The sequence below is a fragment of the Candida dubliniensis genome, chromosome 1 (genome assembly GCF_000026945.1).
Source record: "Candida dubliniensis CD36 chromosome 1, complete sequence".
Taxonomy (NCBI): Eukaryota; Fungi; Ascomycota; class Pichiomycetes; order Serinales; family Debaryomycetaceae; genus Candida; species Candida dubliniensis.
In genome coordinates this window covers 1,099,192-1,123,233 of record NC_012860.1, presented here as the reverse complement: position 1 = coordinate 1,123,233, position 24,042 = coordinate 1,099,192, and the positions used below count along the sequence as shown (strand labels likewise).

Sequence of the window (24,042 nt, the reverse complement as noted above, 5' to 3'; positions counted from 1 at the left end):
TCATTGGTGCAGTCTTAACCATCTTACTCTTCCTACCTACATTTGGTATAATTCTCAATTTTTCGGTTCTTTTCAACCTTAATAGGCACATAAAAGATCTTCGCTTTTAAGCAGTCTGGTAAACAAGAAAAGTTGATAAATGTACTCAAGCTTATTTCAATCATACTTGCTATTGCCAACATTTCTGCAAACCTTTACCCAATCGTCAAAATTGCCTTTAAGGTAGAATCACTTATATCTAGCTCATTCAAGTCTTCCACAGGAGTTCGATTCATTTTTCATTTTTTTTTTTTTTTTTTGGTTTTGGAATAGATTTGCGATACATAATTGGTTCGTTCTCCTTATTGTTTGTGTTGCCAACATCCATTTTTCTTTTTATTGTTCAAAAAAATATATCCCAATTGTTTCATTAATGAATTTATTACTGTATATTTTGCTCATGAGAGCAGTTCTAGCCTATCATGTATATACAACTATTATCTAGAGCTTCCCCTGTTTAACTCACCACAAAAAAAAAATTAAATTAATGTATTATTATCAGACCTAGAGGGGTTGTCTCGACAATCCGATTTGCTTTCTATTGTTCTTTAACAAAAACAATATTTGAAAAATAAGTTGATTTTTAAGAGATCTTTTGTTTTTTTTTTGTCCATTCCACTTTACTCCATTGTTGTTCTGTCTCTTTTTCCTCCTTACTTGTTTTACTGATATCAATAAAATCAATCAGGTCCAGACACATCAAAAAATGAATTTTGTATGTATTCTTTGTTAATTGTTTTTTTTTTTTTTAGGTTTTTTTGATATCGCTGTTTACAACTTATTCAACCTTTATTGTTCAGTTGTCGCCTCATAATATATTTCTCGTACCATTCCACCCTATTTATTTTTTCTGTTCGATCTCGCCTCCGGTTAGTACAGATAAAGCAAAACAAACAACAAAAAATTGAGAATGACCAATTGCCATCTGTTACATTCATAGACATAACAAGATCCCCCCACCCCCCTGTCCCCAAAATGTTCTACAACCTCAATCTAGATCCGATTGATCGATACTTTTTACTTAAATAAGAAACGAACATTCTGTTATGATGTTAAACCGATTTTCAGTACATGTCACAACTATATGGAATCGGTTGCAAATCACACATTTAGTTTGCGAGAACAAAGAATCCAACAATTAAATAAATTTTACACATAGTTTAATTAAATACCTTGTTTTAACCAGCAAAGACTGTGAAAATTTTCAACCCAACTCTCCTTCCTACATGTTGAAAAACAAAGTCAAATAATTAGATGTGTACATTAATTTCTATGTAATTTTTTTGTTTTGAAAATACTATTAATTGAAAACATGAAATTTAATATCTAATAAAAAATAGTCCTTGCTCAAAACGAGGTTGTTGTAGTAATCAATAAAACAACAATATTGTAGTACAAAGCAAGAAACTTAACCTAAAAACCATTTTAGTGACGAATTAAAGGAATTTGAGCTGGATAAGCAACTGGAACACCACCTCCTAACATATGTTGTTGTTGTTGTTGTTGTGGTGGACGTGGTTGTGGTGGATGCTGAATGACAAGATTGTTGACATTGTTTGAATAATGACCATGCAAAGGAGGTAACGTTGCAATTCCTCCTTGTTGAGGTTTGAACGATGGTGGTACTAATTGATGATTGAATTCATTGATATGAATACCCACACTATTAATTTGGTGTTGTTGTTTTAAACTTTCATTTAAAAGATGTTTCTTCATACTTATTCTACGACCATTCTTCCCCTTTGTCACTTTATTATTCAACACCTCTTCTGCTGCCAATGCTGCACCTTTTCTCTTTACCAATTTAGCATGGAATAAACCACATGCATTACATAATGTTCTCACCCCTTTTGGACCTCTTCTCCATTCTGGTGTTTCTGTGGTACCACATCTGTGACATCTGTTGGTTGACTTATTGACAATTTCTGGCTGTACAATAGTGTAGCCAACATTAGGTGGCATGCCACTAACCCCAACTTGCGATATACTTCCTGGATGTGGATGAACGGCTATTATATGTCCTTGATGTGTTGCTGATGGTGGCGGAGGTGGTGGAGGAACTGCAGCTGTTCCTGGATAATAAATTGGCTGTTGATAGTACTGTTGAGTGGCGTATTGTAATGGAGCAGGATGTGATGGTGGATTTTGTGCCATATGAACAACAGTTGGTGTTGCCGCAGGAGTGGCTTGTTGTTGTTGTTGTTGTTGTTGTTGCTGCTGTTGAATTGGAGAAGATTGTTGTTGGTATTGGTAATATTGATAATGGGTATTTGGAGATGTAGAAGCAGAAACTGATTGTGGTTGTTGTGGTGGAGTATTGATTATTCTTGTCACTGGACTAAGAGTAGATGCAGGAGGTAATTGTGGTTGTTGTTGTTGAGGTTGTGGTTTGGTAGGCAATGAGGGTGAAGAGAGTCTTGGTAAACTATTTATTTTAGTATTACCTAAAACATAATTTGATTGTGTGTTTCCACTGGTCACTGCACCACCTGCGGTAGATTTCAATGGTGGATATTTAAATGGTGACGATGAAGAAGTAGGCGTGGATGATCCACTAGTATTGTTAAGTATACTTGGCAATATTCTTGATGTATCAGATAATCTTGGAGATATCTGCGATTTCCAAGTAGGGTCACCACCGCGATCACTACCTCCACTAATGGAAGATCGTGAAGTCAATTCACTTATTGATGGTAAGCGAATACGAGCGCTAGATGTTGTGGCAGTAGCTGTAGATGAAGATGAGGAAGATGAACTGGTCATGATTTAGAATTCTGGAATAGTAATGAGTAATGAATATTTATGACGTTGTCAGTGTGGGGATATAAGCTTGAAATATCAGATATGAACAGGGGGGGGGTAATAATTATTAAGGATATTGAAGCAAAAAAACAGTTATTGCAAAATAAAAGTAAAAATATAGAAAACAAAAAAACTCAAAATAAAAAAAGAGATTTACAAGGGATCTATGACCTGATATTTATATGAAATTGGAAGTGGTTATTAAACTTGGTGATTTTAAGAAAGAATGTAAATCTTTTTCCAAAACAACCCAGGGAAATAAAAAAAAAAAAAGAAATAGATTAATAAATAGAAAGAATATGTTTTGTTTCAAAAGACAAAAAAAAAAAATAAAATGACAAAAAAAAAGCAAAAGTGGTACAAAAGTTGCAAATGTATAATGGGTTAAATGTTTAATGTGGTACAAATATAAGGTGCACAAAACCATTAAAATAAAATCTACACAAAACTGAAAATAGTTACAAAACTGAAAATAGAAATAGAAGAATGAGCATCTTTTGTGTGACATTAAAAAGGATCCTTTTTAGTTGAACAATATTAAAAAGTATAAAGTTCAAGAAAGAAAGAATGAAGAAAGCAGCAAAAGGGAAGAAACTTCCAAAAAAGAAGAAAAAAAACCATATTTTAACCAAAAAAATGTAGACCATTTAAGATTACAAAGAATGAGAAGAGAATTGGTTCAAAATCGTTAACAGCAACCCTAAAATTGAGAACAACCAATCTCTAAAAAGAATGGGGAAAACATGTTATATTGAATGCTTATACGGTAGTGAAATGGTGTCGGATTTAATGACGTTGCATTTTTCTTTCTTTTTCACTAATTTTTAAATTTAACAGATACAGAGAAAGAGATATATTGTAAACAGTTAAAAAACAAAGTGAGAGCTCTGAATCTCAGACTAAGATGGAAAAATGCCAAAATAAAAAGGAAACCAAAGGACAAAGAAAAAACAATTGTTAGTGTATTCCAACAATCATTTAAAAACTGTGGCAATACTTAGAATGAATATAAGCTGGTTTTTTTAATTCATCTGTATCGTCTTTTTTTTTTTTTTTTATGGTTATTGTGTAGTGTACCAGTGAAAAAAAAAAAAAAAAAAAAAAAAACAAATCAAATCTCCATCTCTTACTGTGGGAAGGGTTGTTCTTTATCTAGTAGTTACACAAATCAAATCTAACATTTTCTTTCCAGATTAACAATTAAAAGATAATCATGTAATCCCAATTAAATAAAGAGGAGGTCAGAAGTAGAGGTGAAAACAGAAGAAAAACGTGACCTACAAAAGTGACTTATTTAAAATAACAAAAGGAAAGCGCAACAAGCTCGCTCACCTCCGATAACTCCAATTTTCATTGTTATTTTTCGCCTGTGATGCCGTAACTGTATCCATACACTTTATTTTATTTTATTTTTTGGTCTTATTCAAGCTAAAAACAGAACATGAATTTTGTAGCTATTCAGTTTCAACACAAAGCAAAGAATGAATTTCATTACATTACATTACTGTATGTTTCCAACTATGTTCAGCTGATTAAGCTATGTAGTATGTACCATTGATGACGTTAATGCTACAGCATTTTCGAAACTCGACTGGTAATTATCCGTTCCTTAAATTATGTACTGGAAAACTCTAAATATTTTTTCTTTTTATCTGGAAATATGCTCTTCTGTATTTTGCGCTCAGTAAATCTCGTTCCTGTTGCATTACTTTTACTACTGCCACTGTCACTGCCACTGCCACTGTCTTTGGCATCGATGCAACAACACAATTTCCGATATCAAATTTCAGGACTGTTGACATCGGATATACAAACAATTGGAACTGTATTGCAATTTAAATCACGAATCCACCCCTTTTTATACCCCACCTCTACCTTTTCCTTGGGACCTACTATGTTGCTGTTAGATATTTTTTTTTTTGTCTCTATTTCGTCCCCGTAGTCCCGTTCACTTTGTTATTTTCTCTTGGCTATATTGTTATATCTTCAACACATAAAAGAATATTACGACCAAGAATTATCATCTACATTTCTTTTAATCATAAGAAATACGAATTCTGAATTTGACAAGAAACAATTATGCGTGGCTGTGGGATGACTCCCCGAAAATAAAGATCCATCAGAAACTTGAAATGAATAGCCGAATGCAACTCAAAGAAAAAACAAGAAAAAAAAAAAGTGAGGATCAAAGTCCAACAACAAACGAAACCACCTCAAGCATTCCAAGTTCAGAACAACGTATATGAATAGAAACAAAATACAATTTATTAAAATTCCTTCCCAAAAGCTACGTGGATTCAAAAGAAATTTAACTTGGGTGGACCGTGACAAATAAAGAAGGCGTTTGTACCAAGTTCTTTACTTCTCTTTTGTAAAAACAATCCATATTTGGTAAAATACCAGAAAACAACAAGATAATCTGAGAAAGAAAGATTAAACGACCAAGGCGACCCTATTATTATTACCAAGGATCCACAATTTTGTGAATACTTTCAATTGATCATTTGTTAATCGTCAAAAATAGCTTGATCACAACAAATAGACGCAAAATTACAAACAATTGCACAAACCAAATCCAATCTAACTTAATAATACCAGTTAAACAAACAAATTGATGATGATAATGATGATTTGGAGATAACATTTTCTACTGTAACAAGACACCAAGAAATAAGTTTAATATCTATTAGACTAAAAGTTTAAATGAAAAAGTACTCAGACTGATTTCGAAAAAAAAAAAAAAGCAAAACTGATTTTGACGAATCTAGAGTGTTGGGTTGAAAGCAAAAGTATGATTAACCAGAAAAAGGATAGGATGTAAACTAATCATATGAAAACCAAACGCTTAGAGGGAGGGGGGCCACATAATGATTGACTTGATGAAATCAATTTCCCTCATAAGCATCTGCTACTGAGTCTACAACAGCAACAACAAACACCATTGTCGTTAATTAGCATTCATGAAAACTTTAAATCCATAATTTAAACTAAACTCTGAAGTCGGCATAATGCAAATATACAATTCTAAAAATCGTACAACTTCTCCTTTTGAAATTCAGGCCCACGAGAGAGAAAGCTTATAACGTTGTCTTCTACTTTTAGTATCAGCTAGCATTTTTAACAATTTACAGTTTCACCAGAATAAGAGATATTATCTAGATGAGCCACTCAATAATATAAACAATACACAGCATAACCACAGTTTCACCAAAAAAAAAAAAAAATGCATTTGTTGTGATGATACTTCAATTGCGTTGTGGGTAACTTACTAAGAAAACCAGAGGTAAATCGTATTATTGAATTTGGTTTAATTTCTTGGATTAGTTTAGATTGATTTTAAAAATACAAATAAGAAAAGAAAGGAAAACCAACAAGAAGTAATCTTATCTTGAAATATACTTTTTTTTAGGTACCTAATTCTTATGTTACTTCGAAGAAGAATCTTTATAGTTGTTTTAGGAGTTAAATATTTATTGAGGATATAGGTACGATGACGATGATACATGGTGGTGGTGGTGGTATGGCAATGGAGCGAAACAAAAAAATAAGGTTTAAGATCAATTGATTCAATGTCACCACAACCAAAACTAAACAAACAAATAACTCCTTTACAACAGCAAACACAATTAACTAATTGATTAGTTATTTGATGTTAACCTAAAATTCAAAATGCAATGAGTGTAATCGTTAATAACACGATCTTTTGTTAAAATTTTGCTTTAGTTGACCTCTCTTTTTTTTTTTGGCTTGTTAATATGAGAAGAATTTGCAATTGTAGCAGCTAGTTTTTTTTTTCTTGTTTTGTTGTGCCACACCGCCCCCAGAAATTATTATTATTATTGGGTGAATGTAAAATGAGGGGAAGAAACCAGGCGGAGGAGAAGCAGAGACGCCGAGGAGAAGGATTCCATCAGCATTATCACAAGGTTGCAATTTTTTTCTTCTGTTTAACTACAACGGCGGGAGGGGGGAGGCAAAAAAAAAATATTTGCTATCGATCCCTTGCAATTATTTTATTTGTATATGATGGAGAAAACAGCAACCTTTCGCTATTCCGGAATAGCACAAATACTCCTGATATATAATAATAATATTATTATTATTATTACTCATTTAAGGTTATACTGTATATGTGGTATAGACCGGATTTATCAAGAATTATCCGCCATCGATTATTATTTTTATGTTAATATTCAAATCAAATAAAAATTAAAAAGCGCATATTACAACAATCGTTGCAAAAAAAAAAAATTAAAATTAAAATTAAAATAGAATGCATCGTATTTTATATCTAAATAAACATCATGAATGCCATCACCACCACCAACAACCACAACAACAATGAAAAGTTAAACGTAATATTGAACTTTAGAATTCTTAGTGTAAAAAGTTTATATATTTACAACATATGGTAGCGAGCAAGGAAAGCCATTCGTCAACCAAAAAAAAAAAAAAAAAGCAGTTAAAGTTCAGATTAAGCTTCCTGATATAATAACAACCAGCAAAAACAAATAGAGGGACATGCGTATATATTAGAAAAATTTTTTGAAGCTTGTAGATTTTGTTATTCAGATATGTTTTAATATTATTGTTATACGGGGTAATTTCCAACATTTCTTTTTTCAGAAAAGAAAATTGTCAATTCTTCATCCTCCTCATTAAAATTTAGTGGAAATTTGGATATTGATCTTTGTAGCTGCTACTGTTGTTGTTTTCCAACTATTTACAACCACAGTAACTAACTTTACTACCATTCATCCGTCTACTAGAATTGGCTTTATTTTTGGTTTGTGAAACCAAATTCTAAAGTCAATAGTTTCCTTTTTCTTTTTTGCGCTTTTTCTATTTACTTTAATATATTGTGGTCCTATATCAGTTGAGAAACAAAACTGACTAAGATTGGTAAGTTTTTATTTTAAAAATTATTTCCTAGCACCAAATGCAACACCTACCAAAAATTCATTCGAATTGAATTTATGACCAAACAACAGACAAACTCCAATTCACTTAAGAAATAACCTTATCAAGAAACTGAATTACTAGATAAATTCTCTTAAACTTTCATCTTGTCACAGATTATTATATCATCGTCAAATTAGGTTAAAGGACCTTTCATAACCTTAAAAAAAAATTGTACTAAAAAGTGGAAGAAACTGATAAACAATACAATTTAACCTTTTACTATATTTTGGGTTTAGTTCCATTTTCAAGAAATTAAGAAATATCATAACCCAAGATAAAGATTGATCAATATGATCCTTGTACACTTGTATCTCACACAAGGGTTAGAATCGAAGAAGAATAAAATTGTGAAATAGAGGTTATGAATCCTATCAATTTAAGATTCATTATCGTGCATTCAATCAATCAATCAATCAATCGGCCTTGGTTAGGATCTTAACCCATGATATTAGGTTATCTCTCTTAACCAATGCCATCTATAGAATTAAATTTTGTTGCTAATTCATTTTTCTTATCTTGTTATCTCTGAATGTAGGAAAATGAAGACTAAAATAAAGATTATTAGAGTGGATACTTATATCCAGAGATCAACCCATTTCAATTCATTCTATAACAGAAAGATTTTCTGCTTTCTATTAATTCTAAAGGAAGGACAAAAGCGTACCAATTTGTTTTCAAAAGAATAGAAAGTAGAAAGGAAGTTATTTTTAACCTATATTTCGGGGAAACATATAGATTGCAACATCAATTTATCACACACACATGACCATTTTCAACTTCTGTCTGTCTCATAACTGTGTTTGGGCTCAACATACATTATAATGAGTAAAAATATATATTGCAGTTTTTTTTTTTTATTTAATACTATATTCATTATCGCTAATTCTTGCTTCAGAGAACAAGGATGCTGTGAAATTATATTACTACATGTAAACACATGCTATTACAACAAATGCTTCCACTAAAATATTCATCTACCGCGGACCAAAAGCCATCCAGTCAACCAATTATAGCCATCAAGGATCATGATTATTCATAACACCACATAAATTTAACTATTAAATATGATTGCGCTTTCACTTTAATTTTGCATTTTCTTTGGTAAACACGTAAGGTATTAAGTTTCTTTCACTTTGATAATACCATTGTTTTAAAAAAGCCCAAACTTATTGCTACTACTACAATTTGGTCCACATTTAATTCTATCTGTTATACTTTTGATAATCATTTCAACCATGTGTAAATGTCGAAACAGGATTTTAAACATATGAAGGGAAAAAAAAAAAAAATAAACGTCGTGAATTTTGCGACACTCGAGATTTCACAATACTACAACAACAATGCATTGTCTTATTTTCGTTTTTCATTCACTAATCTTATGGCGTAATACAAAAGGATTAGTATGGATGAATTACCTGAGATTAAACCCAACATAAAACAGAAAGTTATCTTTTTTGGAGAATATGCTTATTATTATAATAATTTAGTGTAATTACTTTTTTATAAATCGCTATCTGTGGTACTTGAAAAGTATAATAAAGAAAACATCCACTACATTGTGTGGGATGCATAGTAGGGATAGCAAGCCATATATTATTCAATTCACCCACCAACTACATGTACTATGTGAAAAATTGAGAAAAATTGGAATATGATATTTGTTGGTTTTGATTGTTCCTATTGTCTTCACATAAAATGTGCCGTGATTAAAATTAACCATATTTCTATATTATTAATACCATTAAAATTTGGCTTGGTTGACGGTAACTTTAATCCTATTCAATCGGATAAAGAAAACCAAACCTCAAAGTGTAGAGCCCACAGATTTGTGAACTTTTCTTTATTTTAAGGTTATTTCAATTGGTTTGTCTGTAAAGGCACTTTTTTTTTTTATGTATAAAGTAAACCAAAGCCCTGGCCATTTTCATATCATGGAGAAACACGTTGGTGGGATAGTTTTATTTGCTTCTGAAGATTTACATCACTTAGTGGGATAATGATCTAAACTGCAAGTAGCAAAAACAAACAAAATAACAACCATTGAAAACAATAAAACTTGAATTCAATAATAACAATACCAACACGATATTGTGTTACAGTTTTTGACCAAAGGGTCATGAGATACATCTAATTTAATTTACAATAGATAAACCCAATTTTGTGTGTGGGTATAATATAGTTATTGACATTTTTATTTATTTCTGTCAGCTTTCAACATATAGCACAGTATGGTTTTTATGTTTTCAGTTTGTCCTCATAAACCAATCACATTTATAATTCCGTTACCAGTCTTTTCTTTTTTCTTATAGTACTGATCAGACCAGATAAGACCAGAACTCAAACTACCAAATAAGACGAATCACGTATACCCTCATCCATTGTAATCCTACTGGGTTTACAGTTTTTGCCTTAATGCATCATTTATTGTCGGTCAAATACCTATTCATATAAAGTCCGACCTTGTAGTTGGTTAAGAAGTTACTGAAAATGGGGGGCTTTGAGTTCTATGTGGAGTCCCATAAGATGCACGATTGATTAACTGTGGTAATAATAACAAAAACCAGAATCCACTGTAGAGCAGGTAAAACTATAACAAAGGTAATTTTTGTCTATTAATTGTTGGTTCTTGTTGAGTTGGTTCCTTTATTATTATACATTGTTTAAGTATTACACAATTGGCCGACCATTGTGATGGTTTATTTTCAACAATGCAAAGTCAGATTATAAACAATTTGGTCGTCTGTGCAATACGTATTATCAATCTTTCATATTGTTTGTTTCGGTCTCGATTAGGTTATGTTTGGTCTCTTTTTCCAACTGGTTTGTTAGTTGCTAGAAAAAAAAAAACGGAAAAAAATCAGTACAAATAACTGTTGTAATGTGTAAAACTACAACAACAACAAAAAAAAAAAAAAAGCTTTACGGTATAATGATGCCAATTTCAGAGTTTGTTTTCAAAGCCATCTACTATGTTAATAAAGTTAAACAATCATAATCAATCTAACAAAGTAGCTTATAAAAGATGTTGAACAAAGGAACAAAAAAGAAGGAGAAAAGATTTTTTTTCAGTAAGGGAGAGATATTCCGTGCAATCCTGAAACACGTCGTCAAACAAAAAAACGATCTGTTCCTTTTACCAACCAACCAAAAACTTCTATGCTTGTTTTTGTTTTCATGAACATGGTTTTGTTCAATTTTTAAACTATTGTCCTATTTTAGTTTGAATGGGTTGAAATTGAGGAGGTAGTCCTTTTTGTTTTTTGTTTTCATTTTGATTTTTTGATTTTAGTCCCACCATCTCACATAAACGTCTAACGTTTCAATTCATTTTTTCGACATTGTTGAATATGTAATCTAGTTGTAGGCAAAAAAAAAAAATCCACCCCAGAACCAAAATCATGCGATTTTACTACTTTGTGATTTTACTACAAAGAAAACTTGAAGACAAACAATGATTGAAAGCACTAATATTTCTTACTTGAATATATATGTAAATGACTGAACACTTTAGCATTGTTTAATTGTGCATTCTAATCTTCGATTTTTTAAATCTTTTTATTATTAGTTGTTGTTTTTTTTTGTCAGTATTGGCTGTGATTTGAATGAAATCCTTTCTATCACCACAACGATTACGGTATAGACAATTTACCCATACTTGTCGTCTAGACAGTGAGTTATATTACACCTCTATCTAAGCCTCCTTTTGGTTTACTTTGTTTGGATTTTACAAATGGTAAAAACATTTATTAAAAAAAAATTAAACTGTTTAGACTGTAAGATATTTCGTTCACAGACGAGAGATAAGTCCCAACAGATTTAAAAGATTCTTGATGTTGGAAGATCTTCAACTATCTCACACAAAATGTCATTTAGTATGCAATTCTTTTTTTTGTTTCATTTTGCACGTCTTCGGAGTTCCAATTATTTTAAATCACCGTTGTCATCGTCACCGTTTGTTTTTATTCTCCTGAATTGTTGTTCTCTAAGGAATAGATCAGTCCAGAGACATTCATGTGCAAAACATTCCTACATTGGAATGATTATTCATCTATTAAGCTATTATATCACTAATTCTAAATTTGGAAATAACTTAAAATATAGATGTGTCACATACAACATTCAATGTGTCAGAAATGTGTCAACCCAAACCTAAAAAAAAAAAAAAAAAAACCTGCGCAATGCTGTATATGTTTCGTTTAAAGTTGATCGTTAGTTTAGATTTCCAGTTTGATCAGTATCTGCTTGGCTGGTAAAATATCGCTCAACAAAAACGTAAAGAAACCACAATTTTAGTTTCATGAACCAGAAGAAAACAATGCAACGCGATAGTCTAAAAAGTTTGGGAATTTAGTCTAATGAGGATAACCAAACTTTCCAAACTTCTTGTAAGACTTGTACCTTCTGTGTCTCATATACATCTTGTGGTTCAACCTATTTTGGTTATCAATTCTTCTTAAAATTCCATTTGAAAAGACTTCAATTGATGACCTGTGATACATACTTCAAACATTCTTTCAAAACCATTATGCCATTTTTTGAAAAATTTATATCTGAAACATGTCTAAACTCCATCCTTCATTTTAACATCAAAATTATTAACGACTTCAACTTTTTGCGAAAGCGTGCAAAATAATCAGATATCTTAGATTTGCCCAAAATAGAAATCGTTTGGGATGGTTTCTGATTATCAAGACTTTTTTTTTAATTCGGAAACTAATACATATTGCATATATCCATGCATATACGTATTCAGCCTCTTCTTTTTTCTTATCTCCGCCACTTTTCAGTAAAACAATATATACAACGTCACTGGTTGAGATTTCATTTTGTAAGTAAATTAAAAGCATGAACTAAACAAAACAATACCAATGATGATACTAATAAGAATAGCTATTACAATGGTGAGTACGGCGGGGTATTGCGGGTATGCTTACTGATCTTTAGTTAATATGGTATCCTGTTACATTTTATATTGTTTATGACGTTTGTTTGTTTGCGCTCTTTTAGAGTATGCATTTAGATCTCATGGATTTAAAAATTAAAAAAAAAAAAAAGTAACAACAAAATCGAAGAGTGGGACCATTTTCCAAATCTTCAGCAAAAGCTGATTTCTTTTTTACTTCTTAGTTGGTCACTTCATTACTGATAAAAAAGTGAAAGATCTTGTATTGGTTATCACTGATAGCATTTCCTTGTTTTTTTTTTTTTTTTTTCTCATATCTTTCACAATTTTGTGTAATAATTCATTTATTCTAACACCTGCATGATTAATTCTACGATCTCAAATATGCAACAGTAGGAGATTACATGCAATTAATATTTGGTGATAGCAAATAAGAGCATACGCGATATTTGCAACAAGATGAAATTGAGATGCCAAATGAAAGAGAATATCCACTGTAATAGCACAATAGAATCCAACGTTATCATTGCTAATGATGACTGTGTCAAATTTTGTGTACTAGTGGGTACTTGCTATTGTTTTCTCTTTTAGGTGAAAATTGGTTCAATTTTGAAGCTAAAATTAAAATATGTATCTGAAAGGTTTTTGGAAGTAATTCAAAATGGTTTATCGTGACTAGTTTACTATAGATCCATCATCCAGATTCAACTTCATATGCTTCTCCTTTATTAGCTTAACGTATGAAATTGCAAACAAGGTTTCCACAACTACGCAATAAGCAAAGCAAAATATACACGTGCGTCCTTCCTAATATAAATCATTACACTCTATATTGCCGTAAATCTATATGCTATTACTAAATTGTATTTAAAAGATATTCATATTTACAAGGCAAATGATTGCTTTCAGTAGTCTGACCACGTATCATTACCCCTACAACAATAACATTTCCTGCGACGGTGCTGCTTCTCTTTTTTTTTTTAAAAAAAAATCACTCTAACACATACAGAACATAAACAGCCACAAGCAACTAAATATGTGGTATTGTACTATCTCTATATTGACCCCCCTTTGAGACACCAATCTCTACCCCGTGCCACTTGCAAATGACACAATTTCAATTCCAACGACCAATTGATACATCCAGCAATAACTATACCCAATGAATCGCTGATACTGACACATCCCATACTAAACTCTCTTTTCGTTCTTGAAACCTGTTCACTAACTGATTTAAAAGTATTCACATAGCTTGCTCCACCTAACAATCCTTCATAAAAAATTAATAAAAATAACCACCAAATCAGATGGAAAGGGGAATCATATATCGATTGACAAAGTGTAATTATTACATTTACAAATTGCAAAACCGACAATAAATACAATCTTTTAATTCTGATTCCCATTGTTACTGATGATCGAGATATGAATACCCCCAATTGATATAAAAATCCATAGACAACATAAATGTCTCGATAATTTGATATCAACCACTGTGGTACCTCTTTCAAAGGAAACAACAAAGTTGGTGAAATGCCTTGATTGATCACGTATTCAGATATATAAACTGTGGTTAATGGTAGCATATAGGGTAAAATAAGCGGTTTGATTTTCTGTACTGTGTTTTGAACGTGTCTACTCATGTAGTCCACAGAATATTTCACCTCACCTATTGACTCGAGGTTTTGGTTTCCCGCTTCGTCATGTAACTGTTGTTGATACTCTTCCTCTTCTTGTTCCTCTTCGCGTTCCTGTTGCTGCTGTAATATCACTTGATATTCATGCATTGGCAAGGGCAACAAATTGAAATAAGTAATAAGAAACCCACTAGGAAATATTGCACAAATCAATAACACCACCCATACCGGGAATCCCATGACATTAGTCAACATCATAAACAAAAAACTACCAAATAAGCCTGCTCCTCCGGTCCCACTTGAAAATCCACCAATTGCAGAATTCTCTTCGTAATAATGCGTCAATTGTAAAAAACTAATTTCTCCTAACCCTGATGATAATGACGCTAATGTGATCCCCAAGATTTTCCAACTAATAACATTGGTGGGACTCAATGATATTAATACCATCCCTGTGGCCGATAATGCCACTAATGTCCATAATCGAATTATATATGGTACAGCATGGATAAAAAATGGTGCTGCCACTTTAAAAGAAAATGATGGAATGATATCGGCCAATAACACAATTGCTTTGGGAGTTGATGGCCCCACAAGATCTATTGCTGCGGATAAGATAATAACATACAAGATGTTGTTTAATAAACCAAATATGAAAAATGAAGCAAATGTTCGTTGCGTTTCCGAGATTATAAACATAGCAAGATACTTGATGTTTAATTACCTAAGAGTTTTTTTTTTTTGGTAAATCATTTGAGAGATAACATTGTAAACAAAAGATGAAAGAATCAACACGTTATCAGCCTATGTTTTTCTCGGTTTTCTTGATTACATATAAGTCGTGCGCATGAAATCAATAGTTTATTCAAAAACTAATACCAAGCCTTTTCTCAGATTCTTGCCTAAATAGGAAGTCCAAACTTACCCACATGTATTTGATTTTTTTGTTTCAATTTTTAGCGATGAGGCTATAGATGAAACTTTTGGCCTTCCTTTAGGATTAAAGGATGTCAAAATCACCTTCAATCAATTAGACTGGTCAGTGTTGCAACAATCTAGAATAAGGCAATACATATTAGGAGTACGATTATATAAATGACTCATTGCTGGCTTGTAATTGTCTAGACTATATTGCCACCATTGCATGTGTGTTGAAAAAAAAAGAAAAAGTTTTTCATCGTGTTCAACGGACTATTTACATTGACAATGATGACTGAAAAAAAAAAAAAAAAAGTTTTATGACTAAATCACCACCACGCACATCGAAGAAATTTTTGAAAAATTAAAAAGGAACAGAATTTGCCATTTTTCAAGTTTCCTGAATACCATTTTGTAAATTTTTTCTTTTCTCTCTTTTTTTTTTTTTTTCTATTTGTCTTTACTATTTTCTTTCGCTTCCCTGTTGATATTAGTTATTTTTGTCGATAAATAATATCATTATAATACTTTCATTAATTGTTTGAATTAGTTGAAAGTATACCAGTTTCCTTAAATGAGTAAAACTCCAGTTCCTACCGAATACGACGACACGAGAATATTGGGTTACGATCCTTTAGTTCCACCAGCCTTATTACAACACGAAATAAAGGCTTCTGCCGAATCTTTGGATGTTGTTATAAAAGGTCGTTACGAATCTGCCCAAATCCTTAAGGGTAACGATGATAGATGTATTGTTATTGTTGGTCCATGCTCCATTCATGACCCTCCACAAGCTTTGGAATACGGTAAACGTTTGAAGAAATTGGCTGACGAATTAAAAGATGACTTGGTGGTTATTATGAGAGCTTATTTGGAAAAACCAAGAACTACCGTTGGTTGGAAAGGTTTGATCAATGATCCTGATGTTGACAACTCTTTTGATATCAATCGTGGGTTGAAAATTTCTCGTCAATTATATTCCGATTTGACTAGTGTTGTTGGTTTACCAATTGGATCAGAAATGTTAGACACCATCTCTCCACAATACTTTTCCGATTTCTTGAGTTTTGGGGCTATTGGAGCTAGAACCACCGAATCACAATTACACAGAGAATTAGCTTCTGGTTTAAGCTTCCCAATTGGATTTAAAAACGGTACTGATGGTGGGTTAGCCGTTGCCTTGGATGCCGTGCAAGCTTCCTCAAAAGGACATCATTTCATGGGTGTCACCAAAAACGGTATGGCTGCCATTACCACCACCAAAGGTAACGATTGTTGTTTCATCATATTAAGAGGTGGTAAGAAGATTACTAATTACGATCCTGAATCAGTCAAAGCCGCTAAAGAAGCTATTGCCAAATGTAGTGATCCAAATATCAAATTGATGGTCGATTGTTCGCATGACAATTCAAGAAAAGATTACAGAAACCAACCTCAAGTTTTAGACAGCGTTGCCGAACAAATAAGTAATGGTGAAGACTCTATTATCGGGGTTATGATAGAATCCAATATACATGAAGGTAAACAATCGATGCCTCCAGCAGGTAGTGGTAAAGAAGCATTGAAGTACGGTGTGTCTATCACCGATGGATGTGTTTCTTGGGAAACCACTGTTGAAATGTTAACCAAATTGAGTCAAGCAGTTCAAACTAGAAGAGGTTTGAAGAAACAAAAAGTTTCCAATTAAGCAGAGTGTTTCTAAGTGAATATGGTGAAAACAAAAACAAATCAAAAACAATCAAATTCTTCTTGTGTATAATTTCGATACTTCTAACAGCATATATTCTTTTATATATATACATATTGAGTTTATAAAATAATAATAATAAAAGTTGATTGGTTTATTCTACCCACGCAATATCCAAAAGCAACTCTCTAATACTTTCATTTGAACGTGAAGTGGTGATGTCATCTTTTATTGCTCGAAGGAAATCAGATAATTTTGGGTTACTTTCACTATAACCATGGTATCGTCTGAATGGGTTTCGAGCAATCTTTTTCTTCAACAAAGATCCCAGTAATCCATACCAATCATTCTGAAAATGTTTAACGGCATATTTGAATTCACTTTCACTCAAGTCGTCAAAATACTTTTTAACTTCTAATTCATTAAGATCTCTTGGGTCAGGCGAGTTTCCAATATAATTGATTCTAGTCTCTGGGAACAACAATGCTTGCTGTAAATGATGTTTAACAAACCTTTCTCGTTTGAATTCAAATCCCACTACTGTAATTTTCTCTGGATACGTTTCAAATAATTCGTAATATCGACATATCAGGAAAATAACATTTTCAAAGGAGTCTCGTGCAAACACCTCAGTTGATATTCTTGATAAGATCGACAGATCATCTTGACATAATTTACAAGCTAACAAATAATAAGACAATGATTCCGACACCGGTCCAGCATCTAATTTTGTTTCACCCCCTGATATTATCAAATAGGATTCAGGATCTTGTTGCAATTCTTGAAGACTAGTTACAATTTGTTGTTTGAATGCAAGATGATCATATCCTTCAATTTGAAAATCAACCAAATGCCATTCATCTCGTGTTTCTCCTAAATTGGGACCTGATTTCCATATTGAATGACACGGTAATATAATCAAGTGGGATGTTTTTGTCATTTGCAAGAGTGGTGTAGAATTGGCGTTGGTGTTTATTTGATTAAATTCTCAGAAAAAAAAAAAAAAATACAATATGTATAAAAAATTACACTGGAAAACAGGCACCTCCCCATAACACTCGGTCGTTACAGAACTCCTTGTCAAGGCCAATAGTGTTGTCAATAAGAGGAAACTGTGTTTACACAACTATGTACATTATAGTATCACGACAACTGTTCAAGCAATGCCATGGTTGAAGAAATTCCTTTCTCATTCCCATTAGTCTCCTCATCATTGGTACTAGCAGAAGGCTTTGTGTCAGCCGGAAGTTCTCTTTTTAGTTTCTCCAATTGCTTCAATATATAGCTCTTTGTTTGTGATTCATATAGGGACTGTTCAAGATCCCTCGATGGTAGTCTTATATGCATATAATTGCACATTGCGCCACGTTCGCAGTTGTGGTAGTAACTGTATGCTTCGCAACAAGCCTCATTGAAATCACTCACCGGAGACAACTCACTATAAACTGGTCTTCCATTATACCATTCCTGATTTAATTGCAAGTTGGCGTTATATGCATCCTCCGGACTTTCAAACATGACATAAACATTTCCTGCAAGGTGATTATTTTCATTTTCACACACAGCAATATCACTGATTTGTCCAAATTTGGAAATATGGACAAAAATATCTTGGAAGAATTGATCAAAATCGTGTTGTGTTTGCAGCATTTTGAATTCGGCTGGATGTTCAGGGAGTTTGTCTTTTTCCACATTCTCAAGTTCTTTCTCTCGTGTATTTTCTTCTTGCTTGATATTATCTTCAGATACTTTCTCTAGAGTGTCTCCTTGCTGAGGTTTGTTATCTCGTTCGACTTCTTTAGGAGATTCTATATTGTCCGATTCTTTCGCATTTTCCGATCCTTTCTGATCTTCATTATGTTTTATCTCAACATCATCATTTTCACCAATATTTTCCTGACTCTCAGTGTCTGCCTCTTGTGTTTCAACTGTCTCATCATTCAATCCTTTGCTACTATCAGGATGTTGCGAGTCATCTATCTGCGACAAAGCACCCTCAGTGGTGGTCTTGGTCACACCTTCTTTCTCTGTCAACTGTAGGGTTTCATTACCTTTGTAATTTCCATGCCTGTACTCGTCATCATTCAATTTTGGATTCTGATAAAGATTAGCAAGTAATATAGTCCTCGAAGAAATTGGTTTCAAGTGTTTTTTCGAACAATTTTCACCATGTCGACAGGCACCAATTCTTGAATAAAATGAGCATAATACAACTGGGCTTCGTGGATATCGATTATCTGATTGTGATGAATATGAGGATCTGTTCATACTGATAGCTCTGCAAAAGCTGCTTGATTGTTTGGTTGCAGATATAATACTTCTTTGAGATTGTCACATTTTTTTTTTTTTTTTTTTTTCCCTCTCTCTCATTTTTTTGGTTGTTTCATTCTTCTTCTCCTCCTGTACGAGGTCTTCACATCCTTCTGGAAGTGGCGACATAATGCGACATCTTTTCAATTCATTACTTCCATCCGTAAGAAGACAAGCCATGCTATAATAGAATACTTCTACACTTGAATAATCCAGCCATTAGTGGTAATCCCTAAAGTACAATGATTGAAATTATAACATTAAATAAATAAAACGTAACAATGAAACTACAGATAAAAATACAAACCAAAAGGAAACCAAACCAGACTACATCCATAACTCTTTCAATTACCATCGATCATCATCGCCCATGACTACTATTATTTTTTTTCAGTACTCGAGATACTAATCTTTTGGCCATCAATAACATCAGGTATTTCATCTCCCTCATCTTCAATCTTCTCACCGTACACAATATCTTCTTCAGAGATATTACTACGTGGACCAACGTACCAGCGTCTTGCATCTACTACGAACCAGATGGTTGTCAACAAAATCAACCCAAAATATACCAAACAAGTCCAGTTCATTTCTGTTGGAGTTAAATCAGCACCTCTAACGGTAGGGAAGCAAAGGATTGGAACCATCAAGCCAACAAAGGCCACTGAAACCCAACCAATTGGTTCAGACAACTTTCCTAAATTCCATGGGCCTGGCTGGAATGTTTTACGGGCATAAGTAATTTTCAAAAGTGTTGGCATGGTGAATGAGATGAACCCAGCAAGTGCACCAATACTGAAAATTGAACCAATACTAACATCGCCTCCAAATATCAACAATAACAACAATTCTTCCACAATAAAGTTCATAAGAACTGCATTTATTGGTGTTTGGGTTTTTGGTGACACTTTTTTCCAGATTCCAGACAATGGGAATAACCCATCTCTGGCATAAGCATATGTGACACGACTAGAAGCCAAAAGACAATTCTGAGCCATAAAGAAAGATGAGATGATTGTCAAGGCAGTGGCACCAATAACCAAGTTTTTGTCCATGATCTGAGTTAAATAGGTAACAAAAGGTTGTCCAAGACCTTGAGGGTCAGCACTGATTTGATTAAGATCAACTAATGTATACGCAATAGCAATCATAAACATAAAGCCAATCAATCCACCAACGGTACTTGTTAAAACTATGGCTCTAGGGGCAGCAACAGCAGCATTGGAACATTCTTCGGCAAGATGGAAAGGAGAGTCGTAACCTGACATTGCCCAAATGACCCCCATAAAACTGATCAAAAATGACAACCCAGTGGGCCATTCTGCTTGATTATCCAACCCCCATGCAGTCGAGTTTGAATTGAATTTAGAGATCCCTTCGTTGATTTGGTCTCTTTTATTCCCACCAAGAATCATGACGAAAACAATCACCAAGAATACTATATTACAGACAGTTCCGGCAGAACTGAATCTGGCGACCCATTTAGTGGGGAAACAAGCCATAAATGCACACAAGACTTGAATTCCTGTTGTCAAACCAAATATTTGTGCATTGCTGGCCACAAATGAAGGATCAGTGAACGAGTGAAGAGCCAACATCATACAGGCACAAGAATAACTCACACTAGGGGCCGCAGTGATTTGACAAGACCAGTTTGTCCAACATGTGAACCAAGTTAAAAATGAAGAATATTTTTTTGGAGCCAATTGTGATACCGCATAAGGAGTACCGGCAGAACAGGGGAATGCACTGGCGATTTCGGCCATTGAATAAGCAACCGAAGTAATAAAAATCATGGCAATCAGCCAAGGTAACGGAGACATACCAACAACCAACTGTTGATAGTCAAAGCAAGCTGCAATGGAAGGAAGTAACCCCAACACTGAGAAACTAACAGCGAAAATAGACCATAAACTGAATTCTCTACGTAATTCCTGACGGTAACCAATGGCTAATAACATTGCCTCGTCATTGTCAATAACGTGGTCGACATTGATGGTAATATTCTTATTGGATAGTATACTGGCAATGCCCATGTCGTCAACATGGACTTGGGAGACAACTGGATGAATGTCATGTGGTGTATGAATTCCCGAATTCATATTATCATTTGTTCTTCTAGATTTGTTGAATGATGATTCTAGCCAGTGAAAACAATACAAAACTTTGTTAATTTCAAGAGTTTAAATATTTGAATACAAAAACTGCAAGAAAGGGAAAGGAAAAAAAAAAAAAAACAGGAAAATTAAAAATATACAAAGGATCTTACACTTGGGTATTTATATATAAAAAAAAAGTAGATTATAAATTAGTAGTTTTATTTATCTTTGTGGATAATGATATATATAGTATATTATAATATAAATTGGAGAAGAGAAAGAAAGAAAAAAAAAATTTAGTGGTTTTAGATTATTATCAACAACTGCAAAATTGAATAAATATAATCTAGATTTTTTGTTATTGATAAGTGAGCCCTCCCCCCTCCAAATTAATTTAGATTTCCCGTTTCTTTTGTTTTTGTACTGCAAGTGACAAATCCCAGTGTTCACAATAAACTAAACTTTTGAACGAAAGACATTTAACCTAAAATGATATGAAAAGCGGTTCAACAGCTGTATGACTTAACAGATGTTCGAAATTAGGGTGTGTAACATGGCTAATTATTAAGGATCAGCGGAATGTTACATATTGGTAGAGAACGTACTAAAGAAAATAATACACTAATCTATTTCCTTTTATGGTAACACTTGGACATAGTAGCTCGTCCAGTGGAAAAAGGATTTTCTACTATATAAAGAGTAGAATCCTCATGATTTTGTTGTATATATTTTCTATGTAAGCAAGCTTAATACTATAGACACCTTTCACCTACGCAGGTATCGCTTTCGATTTCAAATAAGATTAGAATTAAAATAGCGTTGTTAACAGTATTAAAATCAATTTCAAAATTATGGGTCCCAAGAATAAGATCAAATATTCCTGATGATAATCAATCAAGTAGTGATGACGTGGATATGGTTTCTCCCACTCCAATATAATTTTAAAAGCAGCATTAGAACCCTGGGATAACAAAAAGGGTAAACAATTTGATGGTACAGAAAAGTTAAGATAATTGAAGCTGTTTTCCAAGCATTTCCAGGAATTTTGAGTATACAAAGAACCAAGTGGTGGTTTCCAGGTTATGCGTGATATGAACGTCAATTACTCGAATGATGCTGAAAAGAATTTTATTGCTGAACATATCAAGTCCATCCAAAATTCTATTGTTAAAGCAATTATTAGTCGTATTTTGTTTAAGGCAAAAGCTCCTGAAACCCTCGAAGAAATGATTGACTACTACGAAAAATTGTGCAAAAAGGTCGCTCCTGAACTATTGTTCAGTTACTTTGAGCGTTTGGTGTCACACTATTTAAGTGTAGACGAGCCAAGGTTAACTGCTCCTACAACTTTAATGAATAGGTTGAGGAGCCCAGGCCAATTGATTCTCAATGAGTCAATTGCAAGATTTTGCAGTCATTTGAATTCTGGAATAGTTACACAGTTCCAAATGTTTTACAAATACAAAGCAATAGCTATGAGATATTGTGGGTACATTGTTGGCCAAATGAATGACGTCCGCAATGGTAAGCCTTTCGATTATGATCGTCTTACAAATGAAATAGATTTAGACCCTGTTATTGAACAAACTGTTACTGAGAGACATAAAGAAGAAATTGCAAGAATTAAAAGCAACAACTCAGTTCAGAATCTGGTCAATTCGATGTATAATACACATCAAAACAACAATAACTCAAACTATTATAACAATAATGATAAAAACAACAAAAATAATAAAAATTACAAAAATAACAAAAATAAAAATAACAAAAATAACTACAATAAAAAGGGAAAAGTATCTAAAGTTAGTAACGAGACTTCTGACTACGAAAAGTTAAAAAGAGATTTAGTACGCATGATGGATGATTTGCGGAAAGAAAAGGAATAACTATGTACTTTCGTGCCAACATCAATGTTATCGTACTTTATCTCAAATATACAATCCCAAGCGTTAAAAAGCGATTTTGTAGATTATGAACCTATGAGTCTTAAGTATGACAGTGGTGCACTGCGTACAGTTGTTGGCAACAAGAAATTGCTAAGCAATTATGACTCGGAAGAACAGCAAATATTTGAACTTCCGAACGGACAGAAGATCCGTAGTCATGGCTCTGGAGATTTAGTAATCAACGTTAATCATCATGAGTTAGTATTAAAAGACGCTCATTATATTCCGGGATTTAAGATTAACTTAGTATCTTGTGGCCAAATAACCGCCCAAGGATATGATGTTATCTTGTCTCATAGAATGTTATTGTGTGTAAATTTTAACGGAAAACATGTTATCTTTGCCAAACAATCATTAGATACCAATCTTTTCACTGGACCATCGAGAGGAAAAGTATACTCGAATGGGAAGATGTTTATGGATAATAATTCATTCATCGAAGATGAAGGTGAAGAGAAAGGTTATTTTAACAGCATCAATGCCATTACAAAACTAGTTGATCCAAGAATTGATCAAGTTGTGGCAAACCCCGATGGTAGAAAAGACTTATACTACTATCATTTGATCCCTGGTCATATGTCAATTAGATCATTAATGAGATTGCAAGAGCAAGTAAAAATCAAATGTTCTATTGATGATCAAGATGCGAAAGATCAGATCAAAGGTTGCAAACAATGTATACTTGTGAATGCAAAATAACATTCGCATAACAAAACAACTCAGTCTCCACCAGAGCGGA

The 24,042-nt window shown here is 33.1% G+C and overlaps 6 protein-coding genes and 2 pseudogenes across 6 annotated transcripts, besides 3 other annotated features; 2 read left to right on the top strand and 6 right to left on the bottom strand. All coding sequences in view use genetic code 12, as the record gives it.

The window, feature by feature from the left end:
* Window positions 1–1,464: 1,464 nt before the first annotated feature.
* On the bottom strand, window positions 1,465–2,802 carry CD36_04890 (conserved hypothetical protein; the record flags this gene model as incomplete). Its single annotated transcript, XM_002417111.1, has 1 exon — window positions 1,465–2,802. The coding sequence occupies one exon, from the start codon at window positions 2,800–2,802 to the stop codon at window positions 1,465–1,467; it is 1,338 nt and encodes a 445-aa protein (XP_002417156.1).
* A 10,316-nt stretch (window positions 2,803–13,118) lies between these two features.
* Window positions 13,119–13,380, bottom strand: CD36_04885 (annotated as a pseudogene).
* Window positions 13,119–13,380: a sequence feature (rearranged pseudogene).
* Window positions 13,381–13,761: 381 nt separating this feature from the next.
* On the bottom strand, window positions 13,762–15,042 carry CD36_04880 (vacuolar protein transport protein, putative; the record flags this gene model as incomplete). The annotated part of the gene is made up of 1 exon (XM_002417110.1): window positions 13,762–15,042. One exon carries the CDS (start codon window positions 15,040–15,042, stop codon window positions 13,762–13,764), a length of 1,281 nt encoding a protein of 426 aa, XP_002417155.1.
* Window positions 15,043–15,835: 793 nt separating this feature from the next.
* On the top strand, window positions 15,836–16,948 carry CD36_04870 (3-deoxy-d-arabino-heptulosonate 7-phosphate synthase, putative; the record flags this gene model as incomplete). Its single annotated transcript, XM_002417109.1, has 1 exon — window positions 15,836–16,948. One exon carries the CDS (start codon window positions 15,836–15,838, stop codon window positions 16,946–16,948), a length of 1,113 nt encoding a protein of 370 aa, XP_002417154.1.
* A 154-nt stretch (window positions 16,949–17,102) lies between these two features.
* Window positions 17,103–17,888, bottom strand: CD36_04860 (conserved hypothetical protein; the record flags this gene model as incomplete). The annotated part of the gene is made up of 1 exon (XM_002417108.1): window positions 17,103–17,888. One exon carries the CDS (start codon window positions 17,886–17,888, stop codon window positions 17,103–17,105), a length of 786 nt encoding a protein of 261 aa, XP_002417153.1.
* Window positions 17,889–18,091: 203 nt separating this feature from the next.
* On the bottom strand, window positions 18,092–19,216 carry CD36_04850 (spliceosomal factor U2AF small subunit, putative; the record flags this gene model as incomplete). Its single annotated transcript, XM_002417107.1, has 1 exon — window positions 18,092–19,216. The coding sequence occupies one exon, from the start codon at window positions 19,214–19,216 to the stop codon at window positions 18,092–18,094; it is 1,125 nt and encodes a 374-aa protein (XP_002417152.1).
* A 422-nt stretch (window positions 19,217–19,638) lies between these two features.
* Window positions 19,639–21,360, bottom strand: CD36_04840 (polyamine/amino-acid GABA-like permease/transporter, putative; the record flags this gene model as incomplete). Its single annotated transcript, XM_002417106.1, has 1 exon — window positions 19,639–21,360. The coding sequence occupies one exon, from the start codon at window positions 21,358–21,360 to the stop codon at window positions 19,639–19,641; it is 1,722 nt and encodes a 573-aa protein (XP_002417151.1).
* A 527-nt stretch (window positions 21,361–21,887) lies between these two features.
* Window positions 21,888–24,042: part of a mobile genetic element that runs on past the window's edge.
* On the top strand, window positions 22,440–24,002 carry CD36_04820 (annotated as a pseudogene).
* Window positions 22,440–24,002: a sequence feature (transposable element;~Similar to C. albicans Tca2 retrotransposon polyprotein POL98).